Source organism: Macrobrachium rosenbergii, chromosome 39 (genome assembly GCF_040412425.1).
Source record: "Macrobrachium rosenbergii isolate ZJJX-2024 chromosome 39, ASM4041242v1, whole genome shotgun sequence".
Taxonomy (NCBI): domain Eukaryota; kingdom Metazoa; phylum Arthropoda; class Malacostraca; order Decapoda; family Palaemonidae; genus Macrobrachium; species Macrobrachium rosenbergii.
The window spans coordinates 16,519,618-16,537,178 of record NC_089779.1 but is presented as its reverse complement, the minus strand read 5'-3'; the positions used below and the strand labels follow the sequence as shown (position 1 = coordinate 16,537,178).

Genomic DNA, 17,561 nt, shown 5'->3' with positions numbered 1-17,561 from the left:
TCGTCAGGAAAACGTTTTGGAGAGAGAACCCTTCGTCAGGAAAACGTTTTAGAGATAGAACCCTTCGTCAGGAAAACGTTTTGGAGATGGAAACCTTCGTCAGGAAAACGTTTAGGAGACGGAAACCATCGTCAGGAAAACGTTTTGGAGACAGAAACCTTCCTCAGGAAAACGTTTTATACACAAAAACCCTCGTCAGGAAAACGTTTTGGAGACAGAACCCTTCGTCAGGAAAACGCTTTAGAGACAACCCTTCGTCAGGAAAACGTTTTGGAGACATAGAAACCTTCGTCAGGAAAACGTTTAGGAGACGGAAACCTTCGTCATGAAAACTCGTAGTAAAGTTATTGAAGACACTGAGTAATGAAACACAAATGATGAAAGATCACACGCAAATACATATATCAATTACATGAAAATATAATAATCATTGAGACTCACAACTTAACTGAGCACATTAATTCTGGAATTGTCTGTTAACTTTGTTATTTATTCCATAATACATTTCAGAGGCTGTTTTGTTTTGTCTTAGTCGTCTTAGAGCAGTCTTGACATGTTTTCAGTGCAATGTTATTATTATTATTATTATTATTATTATTATTATTATTATTATTATCAGAAGATGAGCTATATTCATAAGGAACAAGCCTACAAAAGGAGCCTTGGAAATTCCAGCTTCCAAAGAATATGGTGCTCATTAAAAAAAGTAACAGAAGGTAATGGGAAATATACAAAGAAATCAGTTATTAGAAAAACAGTTAAATTAAAAAAATAATTAAATAAAAATGTAAGTAAAATATCAAAATACAAGTTGAATTGTATGCACTGAAGCCAGTAACTTCACTAGCACAAAAAAATATCCTTTATACATAATTCATTCGGGTTGACAACTCTGTGTGTGTTATCTATTACTCTGAATAATTCTGTAGCCCCTTTTCGTAAGCTTCAGCTATGACGAAATCCGAGTATTTTTTACACTTCCTGGAGACTTAAGTAACTCCCAAGAATTGGATAAGTCGTCATCTCCTCACCCATACACATCTGTTTTCTGTCCTCTTTTCTCTCTCCGTCGCTTTTTTTCTTAGCATCACGCAAAGAAGCTGTCTCCCGGGGCTGCCCTCTTTCGTTCCCACGGGTTTGTTTGAGATTAAAACGGTAGACTTTCGGGTCTTTTCGAAAGTTTTTTTTTTTTTAAAGTGTGGTGAGTTCAGACGGAATTATTAGCTTAGCGCAGCTTGGGGATTCTCTCTCTCTCTCTCTCTCTCTCTCTCTCTCTCTCTCTCTCTCTCTCTCTCTCTCTCTCTCTCACATATGTGTGTGTGTAATATACATACATATATGTGTATATATACATATATGTAATATATAATATATATATATATATATATATATATATATATATATATATATATATATATATATAATAATATATATATATATATATATATATATATATATATATATATAGATATAGAGATATATATATAAGAAGAAGTATATATATATATATATATATATATATATATATATATATATATATATATATATATATATATATATATATATATATATATATATATATATATATATATATAGAGAGTATATATACTATATATATATATATATATATATATATATATATATATATATATATATATATATATATATATATATATATATATATATAGAGAGAGAGAGAGAGAGAGAGAGAGAGAGAGGTACACATATGACTATTTTATATACACCTACAGCAATTGTCTTAGATGAAGTAAGATGGGATTTTCAGATATTTTTGTATATAAATCTTACCACCAGATTTAACATTCGAGGGATAAAACCATTGATGAATTTATTTTTTCGTGGGAGGGCAAAAAAAAAAAAAAAATTGTGACGGGGGATGGTACTGATCTAATAACACCTTTGTAACCTTTTCACTCTGTGTCCGTTTCAGAATGACCTCGTAGGTCCCAGCGCTTGGCCTTTGGCCTAAATTTTACATCCCATTCCATTCCAATTGCTTGCGAATAGTGAGGTATTAATGATCCGAAGCACATGCAAATAGTGAAATTGTCAATCAGAACCCCCCAGTGGCTGGTAGACTGATGAAACATGGCGCGTTACTACCCGAGACTTTTTCATACGGCTTGTTAGTTTTCCTTGCATGGATCTTGCACTTATTCGGTATTATGTGATTTTGCGAACGTATTCAAAAGCATTCTAATTTTATGCAGTAGAGGCTGCAGCCTCACTCTCCTCCACAGAAAATTAAAGCAGGCAAAAGCAGACTTACCATGCAGCCATTCCAGTTTATTAGTAGGGGCATTGCCTATACAAATACGAACGAGCATCAATTTTACTATGCGATTATGTATGAAATTAAATTCACATTTCGCTCCTGTACCCTGTGGCAAGGTTTTAATTTCATAAGTAGTCGTGTCTCTCCTTTGGAAGAGCACTTTTAACAGGCAACTTGTGACAATCATTCAACTGACAAGTACAAATCAGGAATCAAGTTGTATTATGACGTGTATTGTTGCTTTCAGGTTATAATTTATAATATTAAAATATTTGATTCGTGTGCTGCGTTGCTGATCATTTTTCAAGCAGTAGATAAATTTTTTATGTAAAGATGCCTTTAAAACAACAACCGTTTCGTACATATCTGAAATATTTATAATTTTAAAATTTTATGTGTATATATATATATATATATATATATATATATATATATATATATATATATATAGTTTACTTATGCATTATGCAGATATACAGGTTGCAAGATGTTTTATAGGGATACAGTTATGCGGAGACAATAAGAGTATATCTGGATATAATTTGTAGTTTGGGAAATTAGTAGACAAAGCCAAGGTAAACACAGGGTCTCCATATTCTTGGAATCATAGTGTTTATGCTCAAAACACAAACTTTGATTTCGACGTGCTGTTAATTAGCTCACTGTCTTGGTGTTTGATGGCTGTGGTTTGTTTTTTTTCAGCTTTTCGTATATTTATATACGAAGTAAATAAAATGTCCGTTATTTCCTTGAAGTAAATAAAATTGTCTGTTATTTTCTCGAAATAAATAAAATTGTCTGTTATTTCTTGGAAGTAGATAAAATTGTCTGTTATTTCCTCGAAATGAATAAAATTGTCTGTTATTTCCTCGAAGTAAATAAGATTGTCTGTTATTTCCTCAAATTAAGTAAAATTGTCTGTTATTTCCTCGAGGTAAATAAAGTTGTCTCTTACTTTCTCAAAGTCAATAAAATTTTCTGTTATTTCCTCAGAGTCAATAAAATTGTCTGTTATTTCCTCAAAGTAATAAGAATGTTATTTTCTCGAAGTAAATAAAAATGTCTGTTATTTCCCCGAAGTAAATAAAACTTGTCTGTTGTTTCCTCGAGGTAAATAAAATTGTCTGTTATTTGGAGGTAAATAAAATTGCCTGTTATTTCCTCGAGGTAAATAAAATTGTTATTTCCTCGAGGTAAATAAAATTGTCTGTTATTTCCTCGGGGTAAATAAAATTGTCTTATTTCCTCGAGGTAAATAAAATTGCCTGTTATTTCCTCGAGGTAAATAAAATTGCCTGTTATTTCCTCGAGGTAAAAAAATTGCCTGTTATTTCCTCGAGGTAAATAAAATTGTCTGTTATTTCCTCGGGGTAAATAAAATTGTCTTATTTCCTCGAGGTAAATAAAATTGCCTGTTATTTCCTCGAGGTAAATAAAATTGCCTGTTATTTCCTCGAGGTAAAAAAATTGCCTGTTATTTCCTCGAGGTAAATAAAATTTGTCTGTTATTTCCTCGGGGTAAATAAAATTGTCTTATTTCCTCGAGGTAAATAAAATTGTCTGTTATTTCCTCAAAGTAAAATTATATATAATTTCCTCAAAGTTAATAAAACTCTCTGTTATTTCCTGGAAGTAGATAAAACTGTATGTTGTTCCCTTAGCGTAAATAAAGCTGTCTGTTATTCCCTCGAGTGTTTTTCGTTCCAGACGAAAAGAGTAAAACAAATCTTACGGTGAAGAAAAAAAAACGCAGCTGTCAACATCGTAACTAAATATGGCGTGAGAATACTCAAGCCTTTCGGATCTGCAGTGAGCCTTGACTTGTAGATCTTTCGGAGAACAACAAGGGTAAATTGGTTCCTCTTTCTCGGGAGGGGAAATGCAAAGCCTTCCAAACATTGTCAGTCTTTTCTCAGGCATTCTTTTTGAGTAAAAGTTCCCAGAACGCTTGTACGTATGCCAGGAGTTATACATACGCACAGACATTTATATATATATATATATATATATATATATATATATATATATATATATATATATATATATATATATATATATATATTGTGTGTGTGTGAGAGAGAGAAGAATATCAAGTAGTGGCCTATTAATTTATATATACTGTATATATATATATATATATATATATATATATATATATATATTTTATATGTATACATATCTAAATATATATATATATGATATATAATATATATGTTCAAAAGTTTATATATTTCCAGTTGATTCTCTCTCTCTCTCTCTCTCTCTCTCTCTCTCTCTCTCTCTCTCTCTCTCTCTCTCTCTCTCTCTCTCTCTCTCCAGTGCAAACAAATATCAGCCTACGCTATTCAGCGTCACCAACTTCATCATCGGTATTATTGTTGATGTTCTTGTAAGTTCGTTAGTAACACAGATGAGAAGTATGAATGAATGGAGTTTGTGAGACGGCAGCTTGTCAGACGATTTCTTTCTTGAAAATAATCTCTGATGTGCAGTTTCAGTGTAATCTGTTATTGTCTCTCCGTTCCTGTTTTGAGTCTGGTACTGACCAGGCATTCTCAAATCTTGTCATCAAACAAGGATATTTTTTTATCAGTTGTCTGTATATATATATATATATATATATATATATATATATATATATATATATATATATATATATATATATATATATATATATATATAAAATATATATGCAAATATTTATGTATATATATCGTATAATATATATCTAATTATATATATATATATATAAGTGTGTGTGTGTGTGTGTGTGTTTGTGGTTGTATAAAACGAGTGGGTCAGAATTTTCTCTTCACGTGGTTTGCAATACTGTAGTGAATGTGAGTATTCGTAAAATTGTGCAGACAAGCATATCTATTTTTTTTCTTATAAATGTTTATGATTATAAACGTTCAAGGTTGTCAGTGCTTAATTACCTGCGTGCCTGTTTTAATGTGGTAATTCTCCTGATCTTTTTAGTTAAAGGATGGAAATATTTAGGAACAATTGTGTTCGTTATAGATGTATTCTGCTAGATTTAGTCAAGATTCATCCATCTTTCTTTAGAGAGAGAGAGAGAGAGAGAGCTCATTATAGGCTAATTCTCTCCTGTATACTTCTGCTTGCGTGTTTAGCAGTTTGTTGGACGCATTTTGTTCAAACTTTTCCCCAAAAGCGAATAGATTCACGCTACTATGGTGCATGTTGATATCAGTCTGCATATTTCAGTACCCTAATCATTTTTCATTAGTTCATTCATTTTTGTATCTCTTTTGAAGCGACTTCATTTAGGAGTGTGAAGGTTCGACATCAGTCTCTTGTCATTCGGTACATAATTACGAAATGACGGAGTGAAAGGGCTCTCTCTCTCTCTCTCTCTCTCTCTCTCTCTCTCTCTCTCTCTCTCTCTCTCTCTCTCTCTCTCTCTCTCAAGTCTTAATTACCATCTGATAAAATTTTCGTTAATACAAGATTGAAGAATTTCTTATGTAAATGTACGTTTTCACATTTACTGCATAGTGAAGAATCTCTCTCTCTCTCTCTCTCTCTCTCTCTCTCTCTCTCTCTCTCTCTCTCTCTCTCTCTCTCAAGTCTGAATTACCATCTCTTAGAATTTTTGTTAATTCATGAATGAAGACTTTCTTGTGTATATGCCCGTTTTCACATTTACTATACAGTGAAGAACGTCTATAAATTTGATCTTATATCACCCACAAGCTGTTCTCGACCCTCCCACTAATCTGCTATTAACGAAAACGTCTTGATGTGATATTTTAAAATTCCTTATGCCATTACAAACAAGAATTCCATAGTTTGCTTCGGTCAGCTTCTTAATTTATCTGTTTCTCCAGTAAAACTTATCTCCTCTGTCGGTATTTCTCATTACCTTCTTTCGAATGAACACCATGTTCTTTGGAAGCTTGAATTTCAAGTCAGTGGCCTCTGTGGTGGGCTTGTTCCATATGAATAGGGTTCATCTTCTGAATAATAATAATAATAATAATAATAATAATAATAATAATAATAATAATAATAATAATAATAATAATAATAATAATAATAATAATAATTAAAAAATACTCATAGTAGCATAAGTTTTGAAATGGAGAAACAAATCTACACTTTTGTATATGTACAGTACATATATTTAAAGATAAATCTGTACAGAAAGCTTTTAGGAATCTGTTCAAACAGATTCCCGAAAGTTCACTGTACAGATTTATCTTTAAATGTGTACATATACATGACTGTGGATTTGTTTCTCTAATAATAATAATAGTAATAATAATAAATACTTTGTGGTTGAAAGTCACAGATAGGAAGTAAACAAAACGTCAGAATTCAGAGGACACCGTAATTAAATCTGTGGCGAGGAAGGGAGATGTCCCCCAATCTTTTGAAATCATTAATAATCGAGCAGCCAAATCCAGGCGGAAGAGAACGTCTCTGGCACAGAGGATGTACCCAACCAGGTGAGGCGTCCCAAAGCATAAACCACCTACTTATAAGCAGGTGGGTGGGCATTCGTAGCATGATTTTGGACGCCTGGACCACAGGCTCTTCAGCAGTCGTGGAGTGCATGCTGTACGGACTGGACAGGGACAGTCCGTTGAGGAACGGTACTACGGCATTAAGAAACTCTGCGGAATATTGGGTAAGTATCTGAAGTGGCTTGATTTGCTCCGGGTTATTTCAACAAATCTAAGTAAGTGATACTTCTTATATGGTCTGATCCCACTTTATTTTACAGTGAACAGTAAGATGCATAAGAACATGGTGTGATCGTATTGCAGTTTTGCACTCACTGCAATTTTGCACTTATTAACATTTTGCACCCATTGCAATTTTCTACTCATATTGCAATTTTGCACTCATATTGCAATTTTGAACTCATTGTAATTTTGTACTCACATTACAGTTGTGCACTCGTTGCAATTTTGCAATTATTGCAATTTCGCGCACATATTGCAATTTTGTACTCATTGCAATTTTGCACATTTCAATTTTGCACTCATAATGAAACTTGGCACTCATTGCAATTTTGCACTCATATTGCTTTTATATTGCATTTTTGCACTCATCGCAATTTTGTACTCAATGATTTTGCACCTGTTTGCAATTTTGGACTCGTATTGCAGTTTTGCACTCATTGCAATTTTGTAAGCTACTCATATTGCAATGTTGCACATTTCAATTTTGCACTCATATTCGTGATTGGGGTTCAGAAATAATAAACTATATCCTTTTTGAAGGAAAGCCCACGAGTATGCTGCGAAGTAATCAACACACAGTCACGCGTGGAACAGAAATAAATATCCGACTCACAATGGGGATCGAATCCTGGTCTTTCAGTCGAATGGCAAAAGCGCTACCAACTAACCCACACAAGTCACAACAGAAGTTGGAACGTAAGCACCACTGTACCTAAGTTTTTTTTACCTGGGCAGGCTAACACAAAAAGGGAATTGTTTTGAACAAACACAGTGTACTTAAATACAGCTGAATTTAAAAAATCACTGTATGCTAACCTGCCATTCCAAAGGCTGCGAAAACTCACTATGAATAAAACATGCAAAAGTCCAGAAAAAGGCAAAGAATCTGAAAAAAAAACAAAAGATGGCAGTTGTTTAGCAGCTCAAAGAGGGAACTCGCTGTTTACTATTTAATGTTTCATGAATAATCAGTTCTTGTTATCAGCGTAACCAAGACATTAAAGTCTTCATAACTGATATGAGTTTTAAATTTAATAATAGGGTCGCCTATATTGGAGGTTTCAGTAGATGAGGGTCAATCAGTTCAATCACTGAATGGGTTTCTGTATAGTCAGGAAATTCACTGACGGGGTTTCTGTATAGTCAGGAAATTTACTGACGGGGTTTCTGTATAGTCAGGAAATTCACTGACGGGGTTTCTGTATAGTCAGGAAATTCACTGAATGGGTTTCTGTATAGTCAGGAAATTCACTGAATGGGTTTCTGTATAGTCAGGAAATTCACTGAATGGGTTTCTATGTAGTCAGGAAAATCACTGAATAGGTTTCTGAATAGTCAGGAAAATCACTGAATGGGTTTCTGTATAGTCAGGAACATCACTGAATGGGTTTCTGTAGTCAGGAAATTCACTGACTGGGTTTCTGTATAGTCAGGAAAATCGCTGATTGGTATTCTACCTAGCCAGGAAAATCACTGAATGGTTTCTGTATAGTCAGGAAATTCACTGAATGGGTTTCTGTATAGTCAGGAACATCACTGAATGGGTTTCTATGTAGTCATGAAAATCACTGAATGGGTTTCTGTATAGTCAGGAAATTCACTGAATTGGTTTCTACATAGTCAGAAAAATCACTGAATGGGCTTCTATATAGTCGAAAAATCACTGACTGGGTTTCTCTATAGTCAGAAAAATCACTGACTGGTTTTCTTTATAGTCAGGAAAATCACTGACTGGGTTTCTATATAGTCGGAAAAATCACTGACTGGGTTTCTGTGTAGTCAGGAAAGTCACTGAATGGGTTTGTACATAGTCAGAAAAATCACTGAATGGGTTTGTGTATAGTCAGAAAAATCACGGAATGGTTTTCTATATAGTCAGGAAATTCACTGAAGAATCGACGTAGTGGGGTCTGTTTTCTCGTGTTAGGCCTGATGGTGACAGATCAGTATCGACCTTTCAAACTACAAAAAATAAAAAGAAGAGAATACAATTTGGAGAACAAAATTATTCAGAATCACGTATATACAGTTTCGAAGCGTCATGCTTCCTCTTCCCAGCGGAGACAAGGTCGGTGCTGATCTGTTACCGTCATGTCCGCCACAAGAAAACAAGCCCATTTACGTCGATACTTCAGTGAACAGTGGGTGTGTGGTTTTTAGGTAGATCGGACAAAACTCCAAAAGTAGAGCCTGTAACAAAAAGATCCTGGTAAGTGTTCTCGCTGATGAAGTTCTCTTTCCAAAGGGTATGGAAAAATCTGTATCAAGATGGTTTGATCATTCGGAAGAACAATGTCTGCAAATTTCGGGTAATTTTTTTAATATTTTCAAGTTTGTCCAAGAGGACGGTTCCCCCATCCCCACCTTTTGGGGCCTCGTAATGATCAAACCGTCTTGTTGAACAGCGCTACGAGGGTTTCATAATCGTTGTTGATGAAAAATGGCCCCAGTGTTGATTTGTTGTAAGAAATAAGTAAAATGAGTTTTCTGTACAGAGCATAATAAAGGCCACCGAAAATAGATCTATCTTTAGGGGGTCTCGGCATACTGCTGAATGAGCCGCGGCCCATGAAACTCTCAGCCGGCCGTGGTGGCCTGTGTTGTTGCGTTGCCAGAAGCACGATTATGGCTAACTTTAACCTTAAATAAAATAAAAACTACCGAGGCTAGAAGGCTGCAGTTTGGTATGTTTGATGATTGGACGGTGGATGATCAACATAACAATTTGAAGCCCTCTAGCCTCAGTAGTTTTTAAGATCTGAGGGCGGACAGAAAAAGTGCGGACGGACAGACTACAAAAAGCTAAAAAGCATTGTATTTATTTAGAAAAATTAAAAGCAATGTTTTAATCATGAAATCTGGGTAAAGTAATTTCCAAGATTGGACAGTTTTTTTTTTATGGTGGCTCCTTTGTATAAAATCAACAAAATTCTGACTGCTTCCATATAGGCAGATAGATAGTTACAGCTTTGTTCTGCAATAATCGTGATACCTGAAATGCAAGAATTATAACTGTTTAGCCTCCTAAATTGAACTTTCAAGATCTACTGTACTTTTCTGCAGTGAAAGTATCTAGTGACGGATGTGTGGTTTGGGTTCGTCATTATTCAACATCTTTTCTTTTAACCTATTTTATTGTGATGCTGTCTTTCGTCTGTTGATGAAATTGGTGAAGGTGGCATGAGTTTCCGAACCGTTATTGGGAGAGAGAGAGAGAGAGAGAGAGAGAGAGAGAGAGAGAGAGAGAGAGAGAGAGAGAGAGAGAGAGAGAGAGACCGGAAGCTCAGGTTGCAGTGATTGGTGTCAGTTGTCACAGCGTTAGATTGTTTTAGGATCAGGGAATTATTTTTGCAAGAGTTTTCAGAATGACTTACTCGGGCAGGATAACGGCAAGGGGCGCATTGCTTATTGAAAAGATTGACGAGTTACTGGGGTGCCCATACCACAGACTGTGTAAGTGCTATGTGTGACATTCCTGAGCGGATGAGGAACTGTGACACAGTTTCTAGCTGATCCTCTGGTTCGTGACTATAATCACGCAGGATGATGATGATGATGATGCGTGTTTTTTGTCCTCCTCCGTTACAGAGAGGTAAAAAAAGAAAGCTTTGCGTATGAGTAGACGTAACTGGGCGTATAGGGAAAGTGATAACTGAATGACCAGATAAATATATAATCGTATAATCGTCTTTTCTCGACGCCCCACGAGTTTCATTCAGCTCCAGCGCACGAGTAAGCGATGACAGCTTTCCTGTGCCCTCCCATCCTCGAGTTTGTTTGTTGGCCTTCCTTTGGATCTTTTTTTAACTTGATGGTCTTGAATGGGCCGCTATTGTGAGCTGCTTTCGCAGGATAGTTATGTAAGTCTCCACATGTTGAAGAAGAAGAAGAAGAAGGAGAAGGAGAAGAGGGGGGAAACCGAACACTACTTATCTCGTCGAAATCAGCGCCTCGAGTGCTGTGCGAGTATTACAATAAAGTCATTATGTATGGGAGAGTCCGTCATGCGAATAGTTTTTTTTTTTTCTTTTCGTATCTTATGAAAGGTTAAACGGTGTTTTTTTTCTTCTTCTATTTCTTCTTCTGTTCGGTTGCCAGTTGCGTACGAGCGAGGGGAGTCGCGGGGCAGAGTGCCAAAACAGCTCCTAGACAGTGCCGTTGCGTATGTGCACGGAGGGGAAACTGAAAATAGAGAAAGGGAAAATAGCCGCGGCAGGAGAACCGCGAACGGAAATGGGGGGAAGAAAGCGTCTAAACAGGTGGTTTTATTCCTGAACCATCTGAAGAAGTGAGGGTTGCCTGCTGTATCACAGCTTGCCGCCGCCGCCGCCGCCGCAGCAGCAGCAGCAGTGCCAGTGCCACCTCGAGGCGGGGCATCGTGATTACAAGCCCGCGTTTGGCCCCGCCCTCTCGCACTCCCCCAGGGGTCGGTGGAGACTGAACCCTGGCTTCCCATAGTTAGGATCGGGTAGTATACGTTGAGATCGTGGGCTAACCTCATCTACATCTACCTCCGCAATCCCCCCTACTCGACTCTACTACGCCGCTGTAACTACTCTCCTCCTCCTCCTCCTAATACACTAAGTGCCGTCGGACAAGCCATCATCTCTGCTGCTGGGGAGGTCCTCCAGACACAAGGTAGGAGTCGTCGGCGGGGCTCGGCCTCACGTAGAGCAGGACTGCTGCTTCTTCTGCTGCTGCTGGTGCTGGGATCGTAAGCTCTTTATTGCATCGTTTGCCTCGTCATGGGGGTAGCTGCTGGCTTGATAACATTCTTTGGGCTCTCTCTCTCTCTCTCTCTCTCTCTCTCTCTCTCTCTCTCTCTCTCTCTCTCTCTCTCTCTCTCTCTCTCTCAGTTTCTCCGTCTATCTGTCTAAGTATATATCTGTCCATCTGAGTGTTTAAAGTGGCAGTCATGTCTGGGGAACATGCATCCGCAGGTTACAGGGTAGACGGACCTAAACCACCCCACGGCCTTCCCTTCATCTTCACCATTATTCTCATCACCATCATCATCATCTTCATCATCATCTCCCCACCTAGCGGGATTCTGCCTCTTCTCACCTCTTCTCATTACTTAACTCTCAGTCAGTGGGCTGTGGACGCGAAATGCTTTATCATCATTAACGTGCAGAGAATACTTTATGTATATATATATATTTTTTTTTAAATGAATGGTTTCCTAACTATAGACATGATTATGCGCGCGCACGTGCCAGTAAGCCCAGGTTCTAAGTAACCCCTGATTCTTCTTAAGTATTTATCACGAGCGTCGTTTTGTCTGGCTGTGTCCAGAGTGCCGATGGTACCACAACCAAATTTCCTTGGGCCGTGATGGCTCTTAACAAACGTTCCCAAGTTATTCGTGGTCTTGTCCTTCCCCAGGGTGGTGGCAGTACAAGGTTTCGTTATCTTTATTATCCGTGTGGGGAGTTTCGGAGTCGCGTCCGATATAGATTTGCAAATTTAACCTTAAAAAAGATTCTTATCTCTTCCTTGGCCACTTCCCGGGGTTTGTGTGGCCATTGTCGTGTCGCCTGCTCATCGCGCTTCGTCATTCAGTTCTTATCATGACACCGACCGACCAGGTACCCCAGCAGGAAGTTCCTCTCCTAGCGGAGGGAGAGGAGGATGCTCGTGCCGGAGGACTTGCTGGAGCCCCCGGAGTCGCCGGAGATCAGCCCTCTGTCCTGACGAGGGGTGGAGAGTCGCGTGTTGACAGCGAGCAGACGGTAGCCAGGGGTTTTCGAGAACGAGCCGTTCGGCGGGTCAGGCAAATTTTCAGGTAAAAGACGACGTCCCAAGTTCAGGTTTCATTTCTGCTGGTTGTTTTAAGGGAGTGACACTGCATTGTGGGTCTTAGTAATCGTTATATTGGTTTTTAACATTTTGGCATTTTTTTAGGTGCTTTTAATCTGTACCTGTGCTGTAACAGAATAGAGTTCTTGACGTTCCGGTGCCAGATGTTTTATAGTATCATTATTTTCATCTATTCAAGAGAGTAACACTGCATTGTTGGTCTTAGTAATCGTTATATTGGTTTTAACATTCTGGCATTTTTTTAGGTGCTGTTAATCTGTACCTGTGCTGTAACAGAATAGAGTTCTGGGCGTCCCTGTGTGAGATGTTTTATAGTGTCATTATTTTCATCTGTTCAAGAGAGTAACACTGCATTATTGGTCTTAGTAATCGTTATATTGGTTTTTAACATTTTGGCATTTTTTTAGGTGCTTTTAACCTGTACATGTGCTGTAACAGAATAGAGTTCTTGACGTTCCTGTGCGAGATGTTTTATAGTATCATTATTTTCATCTGTTCAAGAAAGTAACACTGCATTGTTGGTCTTAGTAATCGTTATATTGGTTTTTAACATTTTGGCATTTTTTTTAGGTGTTGTTAATCTGTACCTGTGCTGTAACAGAATAGGGTTCTGGGCATCCCTGTGTGAGATGTTTTATAGTGTCATTATTTTCATCTGTTCAAGAGAGTAACACTGCATTGTTGGTCTTAGTAATCGTTATATTGGTTTTTAACATTTTGGCATTTTTCTAGGTGCTTTAAATCTGTACCTGTGCTGTAACAGAATAGAGTTCTTGACGTTCCTGTGTTAGATGTTTTATAGTGTCATTATTTTCATCTGTTCAAGAGAGTAACACTGCATTGTTGGTCTTAGTAATCGTTGTATTGGTTTTTAACATTTTGACGTTCCTGTTTGAGATGTTTTATAGTGTCATTATTTTTATAGTGTCATTATTTTCAACTGTTTAAGGGTGGTGTGATTTCTGCGAGCGCACGCTTAATTGTATAATTTGTAGGTTAAGGATTCATTTCATTGTTATCTTCACCAAATTTTCTTTACTCTGAAAAAGATAATTAATATACGAGTCATTCTTCAGTCCACTCCCCCCCCCTATTCTTTTGGTTTGGAAAAATACAGTCGTGAAGTTATCGCCACCGTTTGTACTCTGTAATGCATCTTCAGTTTGGTTTGTAAATCATTATTTTATTGTCCATTCGGATACCTAAACTCTTTTTCGCTTAAATTATTGCAACGGAAATGCAACGAGCCCTGATAATGAGGGTTTGTGCCGAAGTATCGGCTGACATGTTGAAAGACATTCCGTAATTCTCTCGTAATTTGGTTTCAGCATATTCAGCTGCTTAAGAATTTATGATAACGTAAAGCGATGTCGAAGAAAAACGAGAGAGAGAGAGAGAGAGAGAGAGAGAGAGAGAGAGAGAGAGTGGTTATCAGAGCATCTGAGAAGAAGCTTTAGCTTATCAGTCGAGTGAGTATGAGTTACCAGTGGCACTATTTGTCACTTTCGCTTATGATAGTGTTGACGGAGATTTCACCATTTTCACTTTACGTATCATTATCGCATTCCTTTATGAAAAAAGCGGAATGAAATTTATTCCAGCAATCGAAGTTTCATTGCCACATCAAGTCAAGTAGTTAGTGTTCTTTGTATTGTTGAAAGAAGGTCGCCTGGGTGCATATCAAAGCAGTTGATTAGAAGGACTGCCAGATTTATATTTTGGAAAATATGCGTTATCACGCTGTATTTCATTGTTGGGACTTTTTGCTGGTGCCATTCATTTCGTTAATGCCCTAATCTTTTGCAAGTTTATCTTTTGTGTTTTCTTCAAAGTGTATTCTGTGCATTGTAGGACCCTTGTCATTTCTTATTGTTTTAAGGTAATTATCGTACCGTTATAGATGACCCTTCCTTGTCATATCTTATTGCTTTAAGGTAATTATCGTACCTTTATAGGTGACCCTTCCTTGTCATTTCTTATTGCTTTAAGGTAATTATCGTACTGTTATATATGACCCTTCCTTGTCATTTCTTATTGCTTTAAGGTAATTATCGTACCTTTATAGATGACCCTTCCTTGTCATTTCTTATTGCTTTAAGGTAATTATCGTACCGTTATAGATGACCCTTCCTTGTCATTTCTTATTGCTTTAAGGTAATTATCGTACTGTTATATATGACCCTTCCTTGTCATTTCGTATTGTTGTAAGGTAATTATAGTACAGTTATCTTGTATTTTGCTAAACGGAATGACCTTATCGTACTGTTATCTTGTATTTTTCCAAACGGTTTTGAATTGACGAAATGGCATTCGTGTACCGTCGTTATCTGCGCATTACAGTTGATGATGAATAGAAACGAGAGGTATAGTGGGAAACATGAAGGCAATTGTTGTAAATATTGAATATTGTGATGTGATTCTCGTGTTGTCATCACTTCTCGGGCACCCAGACTCGATTCTGGACGTCCCCTCGTTAGTGAAGACAGCCAGTAAAGGTACTTTATATGAAAAAAACCTTTGCACAAAGTTAGTCGATTCTTTATTCGCGTGTAATAACACCTGGAGATATTTTTTCATATATATGAAGTGTTCGCATTTATATTCACATCTCACACGATTAGATTCGAATTACTTTAGATCATACGAAGCAATTGACAAGAATCTCAGTTCTGTTACGGATTCTCTCTCTCTCTCTCTCTCTCTCTCTCTCTCTCTCTCTCTCTCTCTCTCTCTCTCTCTCTCCAGGGTTCATCGACAGGACACTTCGCAATTGCGTTGTACTGTAAATGTCATCCTAAATGAGAAAAAAACTCTTTTTTTGTGTGTGTCAGGTTTTGAAATAATTGGCTCGGCATTGACAAGCCATCAATGCGCAGGCGTGTTCGTGGGTTATGTCCAGATTAATTATTAACCTTTTAAATTCCGATAATTGCAGCCTTTCCGCCTGGTTACGTGTTTCCCAGAGGTGGTTTTCTCCTCGTTTGGATTTAATTTAGTGTGGAACTGAGAGCGAAGACTGCTGCATTCTAAATCCTGTTGCGCATTATTATTATTATTATTATTATTATTATTATTATTATTATTATTATTATTATTATTATTATTATTATTATTTGAAAAAATACTCATAGTAGGATTAGTTTAGAAGTGGAGAAACAAATCCACAGTTGTGTATGGGTACAAATATATTTAAAAATAAGGCTAAATAGACTGTTTAGCTTTATTTTTAAATATATATGTTTGTACCCGTGCATAAGTGTGGATTTGTTTCTCCATTATTATTATTATTATTATTATTATTATTATTATTATTATTATTATTATTATTGTTATTATTATTATTATTATTATTATTATTATTATTATTATTATTATTAATTCGGAGGTATTTTTATTATTATTTATAAGTCGCCCCAGGTTAGTTTTTTTATTATTTTTATTTCTATCCATAGCATTTATTATCCATTTTACCTTTCCCAATCACGTAAAACATCTACTTTAAAAATTATGAAACGAAACACACAAAAAAAGCGTTTTCAAAACAGCGACCCCGACTAGGCATGAAGCTCGGGCGAAGAAAAAGATGATTATTTGTTATTCTTATTTTTTTCTTTGTTTAGTAATCCGTCAAGCCTTGATTACTCAATGATTGCTTAACGTCTTCTTCAGGTTTCTCTCTCTCTCTCTCTCTCTCTCTCTCTCTCTCTCTCTCTCTCTCTCTCTCTCTCTCTCTCTTCATTATTTATCAGCTGCTTTCTTTGCCAGTATTAACATAGGTTTTGTTATTATCAATAACTTATTAGTCTCTCTCTCTCTCTCTCTCTCTCTCTCTCTCTCTCTCATTAATCATTATCAGCAGCTTTCCTCGTCAGTATTAACATGAGTATACATAGTCTTTAATGAGGTTTCTTATTATTCATTTATCAGCCTCTCTCTCTCTCTCTCTCTCTCTCTCTCTCTCTCTCTCTCTCTCTCTCTCTCTCTCTCTCTCTCTCTCTCTCTACTCATTTATTACCAACAGCTTTCTTTGTCAGTATCAACATACGTATAAAAAGCCTTTAACGAGGTTTTTTTATTATCTCTCTCTCTCTCTCTCTCTCTCTCTCTCTCTCTCTCTCTCTCTCTCTCTCTCTCTCTCTCTCTCTCTCTCTCTCTCTCTCTCTCATGAATTTGAAGTCACTGTCAGTTCATTTTACGTAGTCTTGATTGTTTTGAAACGAAGGCAGCTGTTCTTTGGCCACGCTGTCGAATTTCTTGTAATGTCGAGTGTACTTGTTTTTCCTGAAAACAATCCGAATTCCTTTTGGTTTTTTATCGTGTGTTTTTTTTCCTGCATTGTAACAGATTCGTCGGAGATGTTTGTAGTTTTAAGTTGACGTAAGAAAGTTGCATCAGAGGACTCTGATTTTGTGACATTGTTTTTAGGTCGTGCTCGGGATTTTGTGCTATTTCATCCTAATAATAATAATAATAATAATAATAATAATAATAATAATAATAATAATAATAATAATAATAATAATAATGAACCAAACAAAAACTTCTCTCAGTTTTCTTCTGAAGATGGAAAGAGAAGCCCACAAGATTCTTGTGTATAGCTTGTTTACTGGTAAATATTTACATATTACTTTGATCTCGAGTACTTTCAGGTCCTAACTGTGACCCTTTTTCAAGAGATGAGGTAGTCAGGCTGGTTCAAGGCCCAGCAATCTTCTGGAACTTCTTCTCCCAGG

General features: G+C 36.6%; 1 protein-coding gene across 14 annotated transcripts in view; it reads left to right on the top strand.

The window, feature by feature from the left end:
• Positions 1-17,561, top strand: part of LOC136825784 (excitatory amino acid transporter 3-like) — a 525,422-nt gene that overhangs the window by 301,078 nt on the left and 206,783 nt on the right. For 2 of the 14 annotated variants that reach the window (XM_067082679.1, XM_067082678.1), the window contains exon 1: positions 11,475-11,722. The exons of 4 other annotated variants lie outside the window; for them this stretch is intronic. Coding sequence is in view for 2 of the 10 variants with exons in the window: in XM_067082654.1 (XP_066938755.1) it covers positions 12,579-12,793 (215 nt within the window). In the remaining 8 variants the exon portion in view is untranslated. Of the gene's footprint in view, positions 1-9,058; positions 9,218-11,097; positions 11,723-12,264; positions 12,794-17,561 lie in introns of those variants that run through there. 8 more of the 14 variants (XM_067082680.1, XM_067082671.1, XM_067082675.1 and 5 more) reach the window with 8 other exon arrangements.